Here is an 18347-nt window from a genome sequence, read left to right on the forward strand (position 1 = left end):
ATTACCTCACTAGTTACTCCCATCTCTAAATCATTTATAAATATATTAAAAAGCAGCGGTCCTAGCACAGACCCCTGAGGAACCCCACTAACTACCCTTCTCCATTGTGAATACTGCCCATTTAACCCCACTCTCTGTTTCCTATCCTTCAACCAGTTTTTAATCCACAATAGGACATTTCCTCCTATCCCATGACCCTCCAATTTCCTCTGTAGCCTTTCATGAGGTACCTTGTCAAACGCCTTTTGAAAATTCAGATACACAATATCAACCGGCTCCCCTTTGTCCACATGTTTGTTTACTCCTTCAAAGAATTGAAGTAAATTGGTCAGGCAAGATTTCCCCACACAAAAGCCGTGCTGACTCGGTCTCAGTAATCCATGTCCTCGGATGTGCTCTGTAATTTTGTTTTTAATAATAGCCTCTACCATTTTCCCCGGCACCGACGTCAGACTCACCGGTCTATAATTTCCCAGATCTCCCCTGGAGCCTTTTTTAAAAATGGGCGTTACATTGGCCACCCTTCAATCTTCCGGTACCACGCTCGATTTTAAGGATAAGTTGCATATCACTAGCAGTAGCTCCGCAAGCTCATTTTTCAGTTCTATCAGTACTCTAGGATGAATACCATCCAGTCCAAAAAATTTGCTACTCTTCAGTTTGCCGAACTGCCCCATTACGTCCTCCAGGTTTACCGTGAAGTCAGTAAGTTTCTCCGACTCGTCCGCTTGAAATACCATTTCCGACACCGGTATCCCACCCAAATCTTCCTCGGTGAAGACCAAAGCAAAGAATTCATTCAGTCTCTCCGCTACGCCTTTGTCTTCCTTGATCGCCCCTTTTACCCCTCGGTCATCCAGCGGCCCAACCGATTCTTTTGCCGGCTTCCTGCTTTTAATATACCGAAAAAAATTTTTACTATGTTTTTTTTGCCTCTAATGCTATCTTTTTTTCATAATCCCTCTTGGCCTTCTTTATCTGTGCCTTGCATTTGCTTTGACACTCCTTATGCTGCTGCTTCTTGTTATTTTCAGACGGTTCCTTCTTCCATTTTCTGAAGGCGTTTCTTTTAGCCCTAATAGCTTCCTTCACCTCACTTTTCAACCAGGCCGGCTGTCTTTTGGAGTTCCGTCTTTCTTTTCTAATTCGCGGAATATGTATGGCCTGGGCCTCCAGGATGGTATTTTTGAACAGCGTCCACGCCTGTTGTACAGTTTTTACTCTCTCAGTTGCCCCCCTAAGTTTTTTTTTTACCGTTCTTCTCATTTTATCATAGTCTCCTTTTTTAAAGTTAAACGCTAACATATTTGACTTTCTGTGTACAGTTACTTCAAGGTCGATATCAAAACTGATCATATTATGGTCACTGTTATCAAGCGGCCCCAGTACCATAACTTCCTGTTCAATTTCATGTTCAGTTTAAGCCTTTGTGTCTAATATTCAATTTTTTCATGGGATTCTCAGTACAGAATTGAATCCATTTATTTGTTCTGAGACCATGTAGGCACTGTGCTCTTAGCCAACAAGAGGTTTTGTGCATTCCTTCATTAAGTGAGGTTAGAAAGATTACACAAGCATGACCCTTTTCAGTAATAGGGCTGTGACTGTAGTATGTGCTATCATTTGTTTCCATCACATTTATGGCAAGTAAGGGACCCATTATCATGTTGTAAAATACTGAGACACAGTTGCTGTAGATGGGTAGAAATGGCAAAATAATCTATTTGGTATGACAGCATAAGTTATATTTCATGTTGTGTATGTAATTCCTTTGTGACTGTGCTGTTATAAGCTCAGAGCTGGTGCAAGGGGAGTGAGTACCCTAGGTGAACATTCAGCCTTATACCAAACTCAATTATACTTTCATGCCCCTAATCTGTCCTCCTCCCTCTCTCAAGCTCTCAATAATTAAACTCAACAATCATGATCATCACACATACAACTTATAAAAATGTAGGTTAATGTATGTACCAATCTTTGAGTTTGTGTGGCTGTCAACATCTACAGTTCTGCCTTGACTGCAGTTGTTTTTTTGCTTCCATAAGCTGCCTAGAATTAGTAGATGGGTTGGTTAGAGGTTTAATAAGGGTTGGAATTTTTTGGAAGATGATTGGGAAGCATAAATGTATGCATGGTAAAAAAAAAATGTAAAATGTGACAAATCATGAAGCATATAAACTAAGAGCTCAGTTTTACTCCCCTAGGCTCTGGCTGCAAGAATGGGAAAAACACCTGCTAATACTTGCATGATAATGAGAACAAAATTACAGAGCAGGTATCCTGTGGCAACATAAACTTAACAAACCTCTAATGCTTCGCATAGAGAATTTTAGCTTTTACTTTTTTTTTTTTTTTTTGCTGAATGTATATTTCTAATACAAGTGATCTTTGTTGAATTATTGTAAATTTACAAATTTCATAAATAAAAATGGACGTCTAGAAAAGTACAGTATCTGATTTCAGCAATTAGTGTTTTCAGTATTTTTTAACAGTGAAAGAGGCTTTTGGTTACTGACTGTATTGTATGTCTCGCATCTATCATCACTGTATGATATTTTCTCCATTCAAACACCCACTGCTTAGTGGTTAAGGCAATGGGATGAGAGCCAGTGAAGACAGTGTTCTAATCCTGCTTCTGTCATTGACCCTCAGTAATATCATCCTTTTCAGGTGTCCATGTGAACTGTGACCTCTTTGGGAAAGGGACTTATCATTGATACCACGCATGTATGAATGCAGTACTGTACAAAGAATATAATTAATCTGTCCATTAGAAACACTTATCTTAGTTTATTTTCTTAGCCTCTAGCCACAGTAAACAGAAAATCTATTTTTAACTCCAAGCTGCCCGTTCTTGAACAATTCAAGGCAACATTTTTCTCAAACTCAGGAATATAGATTTAGGAAAAAAATATGCACTTTTGATAAGCAGCACATTAACTGTCCTTCAGTGTCCAGTGGCACTGTGCTGGCCTGCAGTACTAAGAATAGACTTTTACTTTCTGTTCAAGTCCATCCTGGATGAAAATTGTTGAGGAACAGAAAACCTGGCCCAAGTTACTGTACTTAAACAGCTTGTTCTCTTCTTATTGCTAAACTTACTCAAAGGCACTACCATGCAATGGGACTTACTCAGTGACATGTGCTAACAGTGTTAATGTGTGTGAATGTAGTAGGTCACTTTGGTGAATTTAGCCCTCACTTTGCTACTGCTTCCTGCAGCAACAGCATTCAGCATTTAAAAAAACAAGCCTTTTTTGTTACAAAGTATTTAGAAGAGTGATATCCATAATGGTGTGAGTTCTATGTATGTTAACGTGTAACTCTGGCTTTACACCTCATCTTAAACCTTGGGGTGGGAGGATAACTCACTATCTGTCTCAGGAAAAGCTGAAAGCTGGTCCTGATGGTTTATGCTCTGTACTAGAACATGGAACATTTACATGAATAATGCAGTATAAAGTACAGTGGAAGCAAACTGAGAAACAGGGAAACCAGGTTCAAATCCCACTGTCACTCCTTTTGGACTTAGGCAAATCACTTACCACTTCATTGGCCAAGCTTCAAATATAGGTTGTAAACTCTGAAAGGAAAATACCTACTATACATAAATATAACTCACCTTGAACTTGTGAGAAAGGTGTGAACTAAATCCAGTCTACACTTGAGCCAAATTTAGAGCCCACATTGCACCGAGTACAGTGAAAATACTTTTTATATGCTTTCTGGTAGGCTGCTGTAGTTACTAGATACTACTTCCATTGTCACATAGCATAGGACATTAGGGAAAAAGGCCCGTTATTCTAATAAAAAATAAAGGGAAACTTGAAATAAAAATTGACCTTTTACTAATGTTTCAAGTCAAGTCTAATACAGTTCAGTGGTTCTTGAGTCAGTCCTTGGGACACACCCAGCTAGCCAGGTTTTCAGGATACTCACAATAAATATGCATGAGCACAGAATGGGGGTAGTGCGTGCAAATTTACCTCAGACGTAGTCACTGTGGATCCTGTGTGTCCGAAGGACTGACTTAAGAACCACTAGCCTAATCCATTCTTCCTATCTTTTACCTGGTTCATTTTATCCTGCTCCTTTGGGGTTCTAGCTCAATTAGAACATGGGCCAGGGTCCTAGATTCATGAACCTCCATTCACAAATAGCTAGGAAGCTCTTTCCTCTATTTTGTGCCCCTGTGGTGACAACCTGGCTCAAGAGTAAGAAACCACAGACTAAGATGCCTTCCAGGACAATCATGAGCCCTAAATCCATCCATTAGGTGTCCCTAGGCAATGTCCAAACTCCCCCCCCCCCCCACAGGGCTGTGAAAGCTGCCTCTACAACCTCCCCAGGACCAGCTGATATGGGAAGTGAAAGACATGATCGAGGATCAAATAAGGGATCTTCTACACTACAGGACACAACACTCCCAAGGAGCCACCAGGCTTGATGGTCACAATCAGATCTCTTTAGGCCACCACAGTTAGCTCATACAAGATCTAAACAGCTGCTGGGTACACAAAGGAAAACAATTAAGTTAGTACAGCCAACAGCACAGCCTCACAGCATGGACATCACTTTAGCAGCATTCTACCTTGCATTCAGTTCTGCAAAAGGAGCATCATTAAATTTAAATATTTAAAAAATTTCTTATACCAAATTAGCACAATAAAATGGGATTTGTACAGATCTAAACATGTACTAACCTAATTTAAGCACCATCTCTGCACAAGTTTCCCCTTTTTTAAACTTATCTTGCTTTGGCTGGCTCTGTGCTGAACACTGGGTCTAGAAGGACAGTCAGTGGTCAGTCACCATGTGATGCTGAAAAGCTTGAGAGAGGGAGTGAATCTGGTCCCTCATCTTTCAATGGCCTCTACTGGAGACCCCTGCTGGTAGAAGAACAGCACTGAAGGGCTTACTCACTCTCCCCTCCCCCACTTCTAGACCAGGAAGGACTGTGAACAAGCTGGCCACGTTTTATGGGTGGAGAATGAGTTTCAAAGTCAGAGGAAACAAAACCTACTGCCCATGGTTTCCTGTCTAGCAAATACATTAAGTGCTTGAAATAGTTTATTCACCAGGTATATGCCGGAAACAGTTTATTCACCAGGTATATGCCAGAAACGTCTTAGATTTCTGTGTGCCAGTGCAATCAGTTCCTGTTGTAAATATAAGCCCAACTAAGATTAGTCATGTCTATTGCTTCTTCTAAGTTTGGCATGCTGAAATCAGAAAATATTTTAGCCACGCCTTCATTCTGTTGGTCAAATCCCAGCATATCAGTCGAGGAAATTTCTCTGAGTGGACTAAAGCCTAGAAACTCTTCTAGATCCCTATCTCCACCATCGGATTTCCTCCTCACTTGCACAATTTCTTGAAGAGGCTCATGAGTGGGAGATTTCAGTAAGCTGCAGTCAAGCAGACTGTCCTCTAATTTTGGAGAGGACAATTCAAGCCTCCATGAAGCCCACATGGAACCTGGTGATACCACACCTGATTCATCTCTGCATGGTGTAGACGTGGCTAGGCCCTGCACAAGAACAGTTTTCACAGGTGTTTTGAATGGAGAAATGGTAAGACCGGCAGAGCTGACATAGATTGGTTCCATTACATTCTTATCAGTATATGTGCTAGATGTGGACCCCGGTGTAATGTGGTCTGGCTGGTTCAGCTCCAGTATTCTCCGATTTGCCTTCCTGCTGGTATAAGACTGCTGGTGGTTGCGGTCTTTCCATCGTTTAGCAACAATTTTTTGGGGCTCCATCACTGCCAAAGCTGTGGATTCCTTGGCTTTATCTTCTGGACAAGAATTTAGATTTTCCATAAGCAATGGAAGCTGAAAGACAAAGCAGAAAGAATGGGATTTAACATTTTTAACTTCACTTCTCAGCTGTTCACCAAGGTCAATATTTACAGTTTCCTGATGCGCAAAAAAAATGCAGGTGAACAGAAATGGTTATGGCAGGACCTCCCAGCCTGTCCTAGTTATCTCATGAATTGGGAGGTATCCTAAAACTCTGGAGCTTCAGTTTGTGTGAACTGATCACACTGGCGCTAGGGGAATGGTCACAGGAAAGATTTTAAAAAACCATGACCTATGGCACAAGCCTTTGTATAAACACCCTCCCACTGGTGTGAGACCTAGCTTGAAACATTTATTTATTGGAATTTATTAACCGCTTTTATGAAGAGATTCACCCAAGGTGGTGTACAGCAGGTACTGTTTAACAAAAAAATTACAATTTTGTTAACAGCATAACAATTGTAAAATAACCAGGAATAAACAATGAGGTAAACTTAAAAACAGTAAATTGAAACCTAATAATAGAACTACTGTGAAACAGTATCAAAAATATACGCATTTAACAAGACTGGAATGATACACCTAATAAGCATGCATTAGGGCATTCAACTAATGTACATATGATGCTAATTTTCTACAATAAGGCTTACCACATAGCTGAGGGACCAACAGCAGATATGTGATGGGAACAAGATGGATGGTACAGAGTCAATTGGGATAATTTGATGGTTATCTAAACTCAAGGCAAGTTCTTTGTATAGTTAAGCAAGAGATAAGGAACTGATCTAAGTTACAGTATGTGTCGCAAGCTAGTCCAGGTGCAGAATGAGTGTATAATCATTCTCTTGGTTGAAAGTTAAACCTTCCTCTTCACAAGCTAAGAGCTAACCAGGGCTTCTCTCTGGCTTGTTCTGATCAGTCCATCATTGAAGCAGAAGACTTTGCTGAATTTTCAGAAGTGCTTGAGTACAAAAAACAATTAAGAGCAGTAACTGGTTCTTCCCCACTGTATTATCTGTGCAAATATACAGTCCCATATTCACCTTAGGTGCTATCGGTGTATCTATGGTTCTTCTGGTCCGTGAAGAACTTGAAGTAATAGCAGAGAGCACTGGAGTCTGGTACAGCACCGGTATGGTAACAAACACAGGGCTGGCAACAGGATATGGTGAACACATCCGAGGCAATATGGGCTTCACTTTTCTTACTGTATCATTGAAAAGAACAAAGGTTACACAAGCATTGAGGGATTATTCCAGATGAAAAACTTTCAATATTGCTTATTTCACTGGCTCTGAAAGCCATTCCACACGTCTTACAAAAACAGATCTGGTTCTCCAGAAATCCATAGTGAATATGCCAGGGATACTTCTACCCATTTGGATGAAGTACCAGGTTAATCTGCATGTCTTGGATACTCCCAAAGCCAAATCTCAAAGCCTGGATTTGAGAAACACTAGTTTGTATGTTCAGAAACCTAAGACATCTATTGCCCAAGCATCTACATTATCCTGTGGTGGAGGCAGGAGAGGGGAGGGGGATGTTACCTATTATGGTCTTATATGCATATGATTTAATGTTGTGTGGTTCAGTGCCCTTAAAAACAATAAACAAAAAAAACTACCTTTAGATCCAGGTTGCTGCGAGATGGCCAAATCTTTCTCCTGCCCCTACGTAATAAAAACAAGTAAAGGAATTTAAGAAACAGAGAAAAATGAAGGCAGATAAAGACCTTATGGCCTACCCAGTCTCTCTCTTGCTCTCCTTTACAGATCCTATGAACTTATCCTCAAGCTTGCTTGAATTCAGATAGTCTTTGTCTCTACCACCTCCACTGGGAGGTCATTCCACAAATTCACCACCCTTTCCATGAAGTATTTCCTCAATTACTCCAGAGTCTGTTCCCTTTCATCTTCATCCTATGCCCCCTCTATCCAGAGTTTTTCAGTTGAAAGAAACTCACCTCCTGTGCATTTATGCCACAGATGTATTTAAACATCTCTATCATATTTCTCCTCTCACCTTTCTTTCAAAGTATACATGTATTGAGCTCTTTAAGTCTGTCCCCATATGCTTTATGACAAAGTTCATGGACCATTTTAGTAGCCGCCCTCTGGATCGACTCTATCCTGTTTATATCTTTTTGAAGGTGCGGTCTCCAGAATAGTCCCGCTCCTCTTTCATGCACAAAAGCACTTCGCCCTCTAAACTGTACCACTCTCCTTGGGTTTTTGTAGCCCAAATGCATGACTCTGCATTTTTTTTAGAATTAAGTTGCCAAATTCTGGATCATTCTTCAAGCTTTACTAGGTCCCTCCTCATGTTATGCACACCATCAGGCGTCTCTACCCTAATGCAAAACATTTGTTAAAATATAAATAAAAGAAGATAAATAAAAACGAGGGCATTATAATGCCTTTATATCGCTCGATGGTGCAACCGCACCTCAAATACTGTGTGCAATTCTTGCCACCGCATCTCAAAAAAAGATATAATGGAATTAAAGAAGGTTTAGAGAAGGGCGATGAAAATTATAAAGGGGATGGGACGACTTCCCTATGAGGAAAGGCTAAAGCGGCTAGGGCTCTTCAGCTCGGAGAAAAGACGGCTGAGTGAAGATATGATAGACGTCTATAAAATAATGAGTGGAGTGGAATGGGAAGATATGAATCACTTGTTTACTCTTTCCAAAAATACTAGGACTAGGGGGCACGCAATGAAGCTACAAAGTAGTAAATTTAAAACAAATCGGAGAAAATATTTCTTTACTCGGTGTGTAATTAAACTCTGGAATTGATTGCCAGAGTGTGGTAAAAGCAGTTAGCTTAGTGGAGTTTAAAAAAGGTTTGGATAGCTTCCTAAAAGAAAAGTCCATAAGCCATTATTAAGATGGACTTGGGAATATCCACTGCTTATTTCTAGGATAAGCAGTATAAAATGTATTGTACTGTTCTGGGATCTTGCCAGGTACTTGTAACCTGGATTGGCTACTATTGGAAACAGGATGCTGGGATTGATGGACCTTCAGTCTGTCTCAGTATGACAATACTTATGTACTTATGGTAACATTCAGTGTTTTTGACATATCTGGTCAAAACTGATTTCAGTAATGGTTAGAAGCCCTGAAAAAAAAACACATCGCTTGAATATCAAATTTGGCATTGTAAATGTGTGAGGGCATTGGCTGTTGCCATGACAACTGAAGTTGCTGAGTCAAAAGAAAGTCTAACCTTTTTTCTCATTTATATGTCGCCTCCAGGTCAGCTCATTTCACAAATCATACGAGATAGAAAAACTAACGCCCCAGCACTCAGTTTAGCAGGTGTTCATACTTAAGAGTTAAATGACCCCCAGTCACCACAGTATGGCTGTCTCTAGCATGAAGAGCTTGGAGGATTACCAAGGACTCTCCTTCCAAGAAAACCTTTTAGACTCGTCACCCTGACTGATGGCTTGTTGAAAGAAAAAAAAAAAAAAGAGAAATGACCATAGGCATTTCAATACAGGGATATTTAAGAATAAAATACAAACGCAATAAATACAATAACACCATAAAAAGACTCAAAGCAGGCCTGCGTTTCGGCGCTATAGATGCCTGCTTCAGGAGTCTGATTACATCTGTAAAAATAAAACCAAACTAATACAGCATAAATAAGGGTTTGTCTATATTAATATTACTTTCCACAACTGAACTTTACAGTCAGGGAATCTGTCAGCGTGAAATATCATGTGACAACCTACAATGGAGCTACTGGATCAGCAGATTAAAAGAAGGGGAGTTGAGGAAGAATTAATGCGAGAGACCAGATGTTATGTAAACTCGCACACTTAAACAGGATTGAGAGAGGACAGAATTGAACTCCTGTGTTACCAAAAATCGGTTTGAGTGCTTATCTTGATTGAAAAGCTGCTCTTTCCCTAAAGGTAGTGGGAGCTTTTGTCGAGCACTGCTACCAGATCCCATCCGCTTTCCATGAGACAATAAGCAGGTCTTGTTCACTGAAATGGCCAAACTAGGATAAGGGGCGCTAGTGGACCTCGGTGAAACACCAACTCCCTCATCCAATAACCTTGAGTGTCCAATGTAACACAGTGCACAGGTTGTAGAATACCTACAGTTGTGCACATAAATTAATTGACAAATTAGCTACTAATTGCCACTAACAGCAAATTACTGGTGCTAACTGGTACTAATTTGCCATTACACAGGTAACTGCACTTAAGTCAGTATTTCTATACCCTTTAGCATACAAGTTCTTTAGGGCACAACTACAAGGGGAGTGTGGACATGGGAGGGGCAATGCCCAACTCTTATACACTAAGCACAACTGTAAACATCTACAGTGGACATTTACACCAGTCACTGAAATGGAGTAAGTGACCATGCCTAAGTGTTGGCACATATAAGGAGAAATTAGATCTTACCTGCTAAATTGCTTTCCTTTAGTCCCTCCAGAACAGCCCTGATTAGTATTAGCATTCTCAGCCTCCAACTGCCGGAAGGCGTGCACAACCCATCAGTCATTTTCTGAGCCGGTCTGGAGGGACACTAAGGAAATGCCAACTAGTATTCTATAACGTCAATTAAGTGCATAATTGCCGACACAGAATTCATGTTTAGCGAGCAGTATCCCAGTGCCGAACTTTAGGTGACCTGTGGGGTTATTGTCCACTAACACAGCTCCTACTTACAGCTTGCTTGGATGAGGAGGAGGATACACTCTGACAAGATGGTTTAATTGTCCAGTACATAGCTTTCCCGTTGTTTTCTCTCTGACGAACAAAAATGTCATGGATAGAAAGGTTGTGTCTGATAGAGTTCTGTTAAGCAAAGGAAAAAAAAATCTCATTAACTGTGTGCAGATTTCATCCTGCAAGACAAGTCACGCTGTCTAGGCAAAATACTGAGAGTCTGCAACATAATTTTTTATTCAGAAAAGTCTAAGATCCAAAGCAGGTGTCATTACCTCCTCCTACTGCTGCATGATCCTTCTAGCTATAAAAACAGTTCAGCTGACATCAGCCTCTACAAGTTAGGTATGCAGCATTACCATGGCAACACACTACCAAAAAAAACACATTTTGCATCAAAATATCACAGCTGCCATTATCAGGTCATTTTACAGGGCTCATTATCTGTTCTGGAAAGGAATGTTAGGATTCCCCTTCCCACTGTGACTGCAGCAGAGATCAGCCCCCCCCCCCCCCCCCCCCCCAGGAAAGGGGAGACGCATACTTACCTGTACCCAGGTCACCGGTGCACTCACTGGGAGTTGCAGATTAATGGTGTAACCTGGGCTCAGTGACATGGTGGCAAGCCCATGTCCTTCACTGTTTCAGTATGCTCACATTACAGCCATCCACAGATATGCCTCCATTATTTACAAGCAGACATATGCACTCCAGGTAGCACTAGGGCTGGTGTTTCAAACATGCAGCCCGTGTCGTCGTATGTAATGCGCATTCTATGTAATTAACCAGATGTTAAATTTAATGTAAAATTTCGCTCCTAAGTAATTGTAATGGGAAGAATAGGGAAGACTAACATTTTAGTGCAGCCCATCAATACATTTATTTCATTTATGCTCTGCTTTAAACCAAAGTGGATTACATTAAGCATACAAAAATATCATAAAACAATCAGAAGACAATCTGTACGTCGAGTACCATAAAATCACAACAATCTTCACCCCATAAAAGCTTGTACAAAATAATGAGCCTCGAATTGGAGAACATTAGCACATAGCCTCAAAGTACCAGGGAGCTTAAGCCACATGATCGGCCCTGCAATAGAAACAGCATGAGCACGTCTCAGCATGATAATCTAACGTGGCCCATCATTAGTCATGAGCTTGACATACCTGCACTCGACTGTCCTGCATGGTAATTTTGTAAAGATCAACTAAAGTTAGGCACCGGGTTGATGCAACACTAAGCACAAATTCTATATCGGCAATTGAGGTTACAGAATACTAGCTTCAATCTGCATTTATGCACTTAACTTTACGTACAGCTACCAAAACCCTTATCCACACCCTTGTCGCCTCTCGCTTGGACTATTGCAATTTACTTCTCACTGGTCTTCCTCTCAGCCATCTCTCTCCTCTCCAGTCTGTCCAAAATTCTGCGGCACGACTTATTTTCCATCAGATTCGTTTTACCCACACTATCCCACTCCTCAAATCACTTCACTGGCTCCCTGTCCGCTTGCGCATAAAGTTTAAACATCTCTTACTAACCTTTAAATTCATCCACTCTGCAGACCCCCATTACCTCTCCACTCTTACCTCTCTCTACATTCCTCCCCGTGAACTCCGCCCACTGGACAAATCTCTCTTGTCGTCCCCCTTCGCCTCCACTGCTAACTCCAGGCTTCGTTCCTTTTCTCTCGCGGCACCTTATGCCTGGAATAGACTTCCTGAACCTATACGTTTAGCTCCATCTCTACCTATTTTCAAATCTATGCTGAAACCCCACCTTTTCACTGCTGCTTTTAGTTCCTAGCTACTACTCAATTGCGCCCTCCCCTTGTCCCTTCCTTCCTTCTCACCCATTACTCTTTATCACCTATTACCTCATTACCCATTTCTTTTCATCACCCGTAACCGTCTTGTCTGTCTGTATTATTTAGATTGTAAGCTCTTTCGAGCAGGGACTGTCTCTTTGTGTCAGATGTTCAGCGTGCGTCTGGTAGCGCTATACAAATGCTAATAATAATAATAACAGCTCAAGGGCTGTGTAAATGCTTGTGCTTAACTGCTAGGATTCTACAACACACATACATAAGTGTCAGGCATATCCCTGACCTGCCTATACCCATCCCAGGTCTATGCCCCCTTGTGATTGCGCACTTTGGATTCCGAACGCACGGTTTCCAGAATATTCACTTACGGCAGTTATGCATGTAACTGCTAATTAGCACCAATTATAGTCAATAATTGGTCATCAATGCTAATTAGCATTCAATTAAGCAATGAAGTGCCACACAGTTGCCCTTATTCTGTAACTTTTACACGCAACTTTACACCTGGGAAAATGGAGGATTAAGTGACTTGCCTAGAGTCACAGGGAGCTCCAGTGGAAGCTGAATCCAGTTCTCCTGGTTCACACTACACTAACCTATACTATTGAACACTTGTTACTCGCCAACTCGCTAAAATTCTAGATTCTAGGTTAGTTACAATAATTAAACATATAATATTTACATGTATAAAAACTGAATAATAATCATTCAGGAAGTTACAAATAAAAATAAAAAACTACAAAATTAAAAACAAAGTATAAAATACACAACCAAATAGGTTTTCAAAGCTTTACGAAAAAGTAATAATTACTTGATGCATGTAACTCTAGAGGAAAAACATTCCAATGATGAACAGCCACAAAGATAAAAGATTGGGAGAATGCTGCTTTTAACCATATACCTATGGTAGAAGGAAACGCTAATATCATATAATTACAACTGTGACAACTGGATCCAGTGGTGTTCCTTGGTCAGCTGCCACCCGGGGCAGATTGCCACTGCCCCCCCCCCCCTGCCGGGTGCATTGTTCTTACCTCCTGGGGTGCTGGGAGCAGCTGTTGGCTCCGCCGGTCTCCTGCTCTCTCTGCCCCGGAACAGGAAGTAACATTAGAGGGAGAAAGAACATACGAAGCAGACAGCCGCGCGGCTGCTCCCTGCACCCCCCCCCCTTCAGCGTGCACCCGGGGTGGACTGCCCCCACTGCCTTACCCTCAGTACGCCGCTGACCGGATCTAAATTTTAATAAACTAAGTGACTTGAGAACCACCTAGAGGACCAATAACTTTCAAAAACTTAAAACCAAAACAAAAGCATCTTAAACATAATTCGAGCCTGAACTGGCAACCAATGTATGGTTTTCAACAGTGGGGTAATATGATCCATGCATGATTTTCGAAATATTAACCTAGCAGCTGAATTTTGGATCATTTGAATCCTTGAAAGTTGTCTTAAAGACAAACCCACATATAGGCCATGTTTACAAAGCTCTGTTATAGGCGCGTTAGCGTTTTTTACGCACGTTAACCATGTATGCGCCTACAATATCCCTATAGATGCCTACATGGTTAGCGCATGTGCTAATTGTAGGCACGTTAAAAACGCTAATATGCCTTTGTAAACAGGGTCCATAATGAATTGCCATAGTCTAATAGAGATAGAATAGTTAGTTGTAGTACAATAATCCTAAAATGGTCTTGTAAAAAGTGAGATCTTAGTAACTGTAGTTGTTCAGTTTAGGCTACTCCTAATGGAGTACAGAAAAACCTATAAACCAATCCCCAGACTGTTACTTGGTGCTTTGTACAAAATGAATTTGTTGAAAATGTCATGTAGCTTTACTAAAATCGTTCTAAAGGGCAAACTAGAATAAAAGTATCACACTTCCACCTTAAAGGAAAAGGGATTTGTATTCAATCTCTTCTCTTCTTACCTTCCATCCTGGCTTGGCAATATATTTGTAGTAAGGAAAATGCTCCTCTACCCAGGTATAAATCTGCTGCAAGGTCATTCTCCTGGTTTGGGTACCATTTATAGCTAGCTGTATGATCTGTAGATAAGAATACGGTGGTCGATCCTTTGAGGATGATCTAGAAGGTTTAACAGGCTAAACAAAAACAATGTAAAGTTAATAAAACTTTTTAAAATGTGTGCGCTTTAGGTCAAAATGTGACTGAATTGTTTTTCTCTGTAACCCACAGTAATACCTCATGGTGATGTGAATCCCCAACACCATAAGGGTATGTAACACAGTATGATCTGGTTCCCCCACATTTTATATGTTTGTACAAGTAGTCTCTGTTTTGTACATGATATTTTTATTTGCTTATCTGCTTATTATTTATTCATTTATATTGTTTTATTTTTCATTTTAGTGCTTTACATGTGAACAGTCTATATTTTAAGATTTGTGACCCGTCAGCAATATATATTTTGTTATATTTTAAAGTACAATTTAAGCCCCTGAAGCAGCCTATGCAGGGCAAAACACGGCTGTGTTGGGCAGTATTGTAATCTACCATAATAAAGACTTAAGATTTTATTCACCTTTGATCATGTCTGCCTCCACAATTTCCTTCCTTTGGGACTTAGCAGACCATTTATCTACCTGTTTAACATAAGAACAGGGATGCTGCATAGAGCTGGAGAATGATTGTTGATTTGAGTGATCTTGCTTGTTTGTGGTCTCTTTCCTATCTTAATTCCTTTTCTAATATTATATATGTTTTTAGATTGTACACTGTTTAGACTTGTCAGTCAGTACATGAAGTATAGATAGTTTTAATAAACATAAGACTAGCCATACTGGGTCAGACCAATGGTCCATCTAGCCCAGTATCCTGTTTCCAACAGTGGCCAATCCGGTCATAAGTACCTGGCAGAAATCCAAATAAAGTACTCGGGATGTGCATTGATTCATTAGCACACATTTGCGTGCAAAATCAATTAGCCTATAAATTAGTGCATTTTACGGTTTTTAACACGTTAATATTTTGTTGAAACGAATGTTTGAAACAAGCTAAACAAAATATCCAAAAATTGGGCAAAGCCTGAAAATGACCTACAAACAAATCAAAAATGTTTTTTGTGTGTGGTTCTAAAAAGAGTATCCATGGTCCCTGCTGGCCATAAATTTTCAAATTCAAACACTGCAGGGAGTTTCCCTTGGATAATTAGTTGTAGGTCCATAAATACAATATAAGCTCCCTAAGGCTTTTGAATTAGAGAGTTGCACGGGGACAGAAATCCTACCCATCCCCGCCCGTCCCTGCTGGAATCGTACCCGTCCCCACCCATCCCGCTGGAATCTTACCCGTACCCACCCATCCCCGCAAAAATTTAAACCATCCCAACCCGTCCCCACCCGTCCCCGCAAGAATTTAACCCATCCCCACCCATCCCCGTAAGAATTTAATAGTACATAAAAGAAAGTTCCAGTCAGCTCCCTTTCTGGATTTGAGCCACAGCACTGTAGGCAAGGACGGACCGGAAGTTGGAACTTGGAACACACTGGTGCATACATGTAAGATTTGTCTCTGATTCACTGGGATTGTGTGCTGAGAGGCCGCCACATGCACGCGCCAGTAGGTCAGGTGACATCTGATTCTCGTGCCTGTGTCAGAGCTGAGGTCTGTGCACCAGCCTGGGAGCAAAGAGGATTAATAGTAACAAAGTAAGTGACAGCAAATAGACCTGAACGGTCCATCCACTCTGCCCAATAGTCACACTCATGATCAATTCATCATTAAATCAACGAGTGTGATATTATATACTTGATTATGGTCTTTCTTTCGTGTGTCTGGAACAAAGACTACAGGAGTCTATCTGGCTCCATCCTTATGTTCCAACTGCTGGAGTTGCCATCGAAGCCCACTCCAGCCTATTCATGTTCTCATTTGTGGGACACAGACCGTAAAAGTCTGTCCAGCACTGTCCTCATGTTCCAGCCACTGAAGTTGCTGTCTAAGCCCTTTCCAGCCCATCCTACACCAGATTGCCATGTATGAGACACAGAACATATAAATATAAGTCTGCCAGGTATCAGCTCTAGTTCATCACAGCCAGAGTCGCCATCTAAGCATCACTTGACACATCCACACACATGCAGCCATTTAAGGTTAGCTTTTATATAACTTCCATTTTCTAATTAGAGATCCTCTGTGTTCATCCCACGCCTTTTTGAATTCCGTCATCATTTGTGACTCTACCACCTCCTTAATGGAAGACTTTCCACATTTATGCTGTTAAAGCAAAGAAGAAGAGGAGGAGGAGACAGCACTCAAATAAATTGGTATTCGGTAGATGAGAGGCTGGTGCAGGTGCAGCTTACACTTCCACGGGAAGCCCACAGAACTGGTTCCATCCCCGCGGGAACCCTGCAGGAACTGCCTCCGTCCCCGCGGGAACCCCGCAGAACTGCTTCCATCCCCGCGGGAACCCCGCAGGAACTGCCTCCGTCCCCGCGGGAATCCCGCGGGTTCCGCGGGATTCCCGCGGGGACGGAAGCCGTGCAGCTCTCTATTTTGAATGCCCCCTCCCCGCCTTGGGTTTAAGTGAAGCTACTGCCTTATTACATCTGATTACTTAGTAAATAAATGCACTGTATTGTTAAGCGGCAGTTCCTGCTCAGTGATTTTTTAACCTAATCAAGACAAGCTCAAATATATTTTCTCAGCTTGAGGTCAGCTCCCGAATTTCCACTTGCTGTTCTTTCTACATATTACTATCTAGTCTGAACTAGATCAGGCTATACCTATGCTCTGAAACCCCTCACTGAAATCATTTTTTTTTTAAAGTTAGGCTTCTGTGCCCTTATTTAAATGGCTACTCGTTAGGGGCTTAATATTCAGCAGCTTGCCGTGGCATTTAGGTTATTCTGTATATTCAGTAGGCCTGAGCTAATCGTGTACATCTCCCGGAGAGCAGCTGAATACTGCCATTTTACAGATATTTTGTAGACTGCCCGAGCTTCATTCCAGGACCTGTTCAAACTAACTGCTGAACACATAACTATTCAATATCAGTCCCTGGGTTTTTAATTGCTCCAGGGCTGCGTTATTCTATTTTATATTATATAGACAAATATTTGTCTTTTTGCCTCCTGGTACATCTCCTGTGTGTATACCAAACTAAACAATTCAAATACCTGAGCTGGTGGGGATCCCCCACTCAGAAAAGTACAGCTGACAGCAATAGCACTTTGCACCACCAGCACCAAAGTCCTGCCCTCGATCATGAACTCAGTGTGCATGAAAAACAAACATGCCTGCAGCGCCAGTATCAGCGGCTCAAAGTACTGCCGCAGATTGCATGTTTTGCCTGACTCCGGATGTCTTCAGCTAGCAGGGCTTGGGGATTCCTGCCAGCTATACGAACTGTACGCTGTCTGCTGGGTAGGCCTGAGGGGCCCAAGCCAGCCAAGGCTCACTTGTGGCTTTGATGTTTTTAGGCATTTCATTATATTTATATTAATTTAGAGCATTTTCCTAATAACCTTTTTCTTTTAGGAGAAACAATTATTAGCTACATACGAGGGCAATCTGTGAGATAGATCTGAATGCGCTGTCTCCATTGTATGCAGATTTCTCATGCTTATTCAATATGGATAGTCTGAAAACCTGTCTGCTTGGGTGTCCCAAGGACTAAGATGAGAAATAGCAGCTGACCAAATTTTGGTTCAGGTACTGAAACTGGCCTGAAATGCCAATTCGACCATGTTTCAGTTTTGGCCGACACCAAAACTCCCCACCCCCAACCAAAACCACTGACATCCTCCCCCCATCCCTAGGCCCTCCCCAGGCCTACCTTATGAGCCCTGGTGGTCTAATGGCCAAACTGGGGAAGAAGTGATCGCCAGTTGCTCTTGCCCCTGCAGTCTCCGCCATCAAAATTACTATGGAGACCTTCAGCAGCAGTCTTGCAAGTCTGCCGCTGAAGATCGTGGCAGCCATTTTTCGGTTTGATTCCCACTACAGCTCCCTGTGACTCTGGGCAACTCACTTAATCCGCCATTGCCCCAGGTAT

The 18347-nt window shown here is 41.5% G+C and overlaps 1 protein-coding gene across 2 annotated transcripts in view; it reads right to left on the minus strand.

Moving 5' to 3' along the window:
- Positions 1 to 2665: 2665 nt before the first annotated feature.
- Positions 2666 to 18347, minus strand: part of LOC115468892 — a 33148-nt gene continuing 17466 nt past the window's right edge. The window contains exons 3-7 of one of the 2 annotated variants that reach the window (XM_030201014.1): positions 14257 to 14430; positions 10496 to 10624; positions 7428 to 7473; positions 6847 to 7010; positions 2666 to 5836 (exon numbers count right to left, since the gene is read on the minus strand). In XM_030201014.1, coding sequence (XP_030056874.1) covers positions 5153 to 5836; positions 6847 to 7010; positions 7428 to 7473; positions 10496 to 10624; positions 14257 to 14430 — 1197 coding nt within the window. In that variant the 3' untranslated portion in view covers positions 2666 to 5152. The remainder of the gene's footprint in view (positions 5837 to 6846; positions 7011 to 7427; positions 7474 to 10495; positions 10625 to 14256; positions 14431 to 18347) is intronic. The other variant, XM_030201015.1, reaches the window with a different exon arrangement.

The sequence above is a fragment of the Microcaecilia unicolor genome, chromosome 4 (genome assembly GCF_901765095.1).
Source record: "Microcaecilia unicolor chromosome 4, aMicUni1.1, whole genome shotgun sequence".
NCBI classification, from domain to species: domain Eukaryota; kingdom Metazoa; phylum Chordata; class Amphibia; order Gymnophiona; family Siphonopidae; genus Microcaecilia; species Microcaecilia unicolor.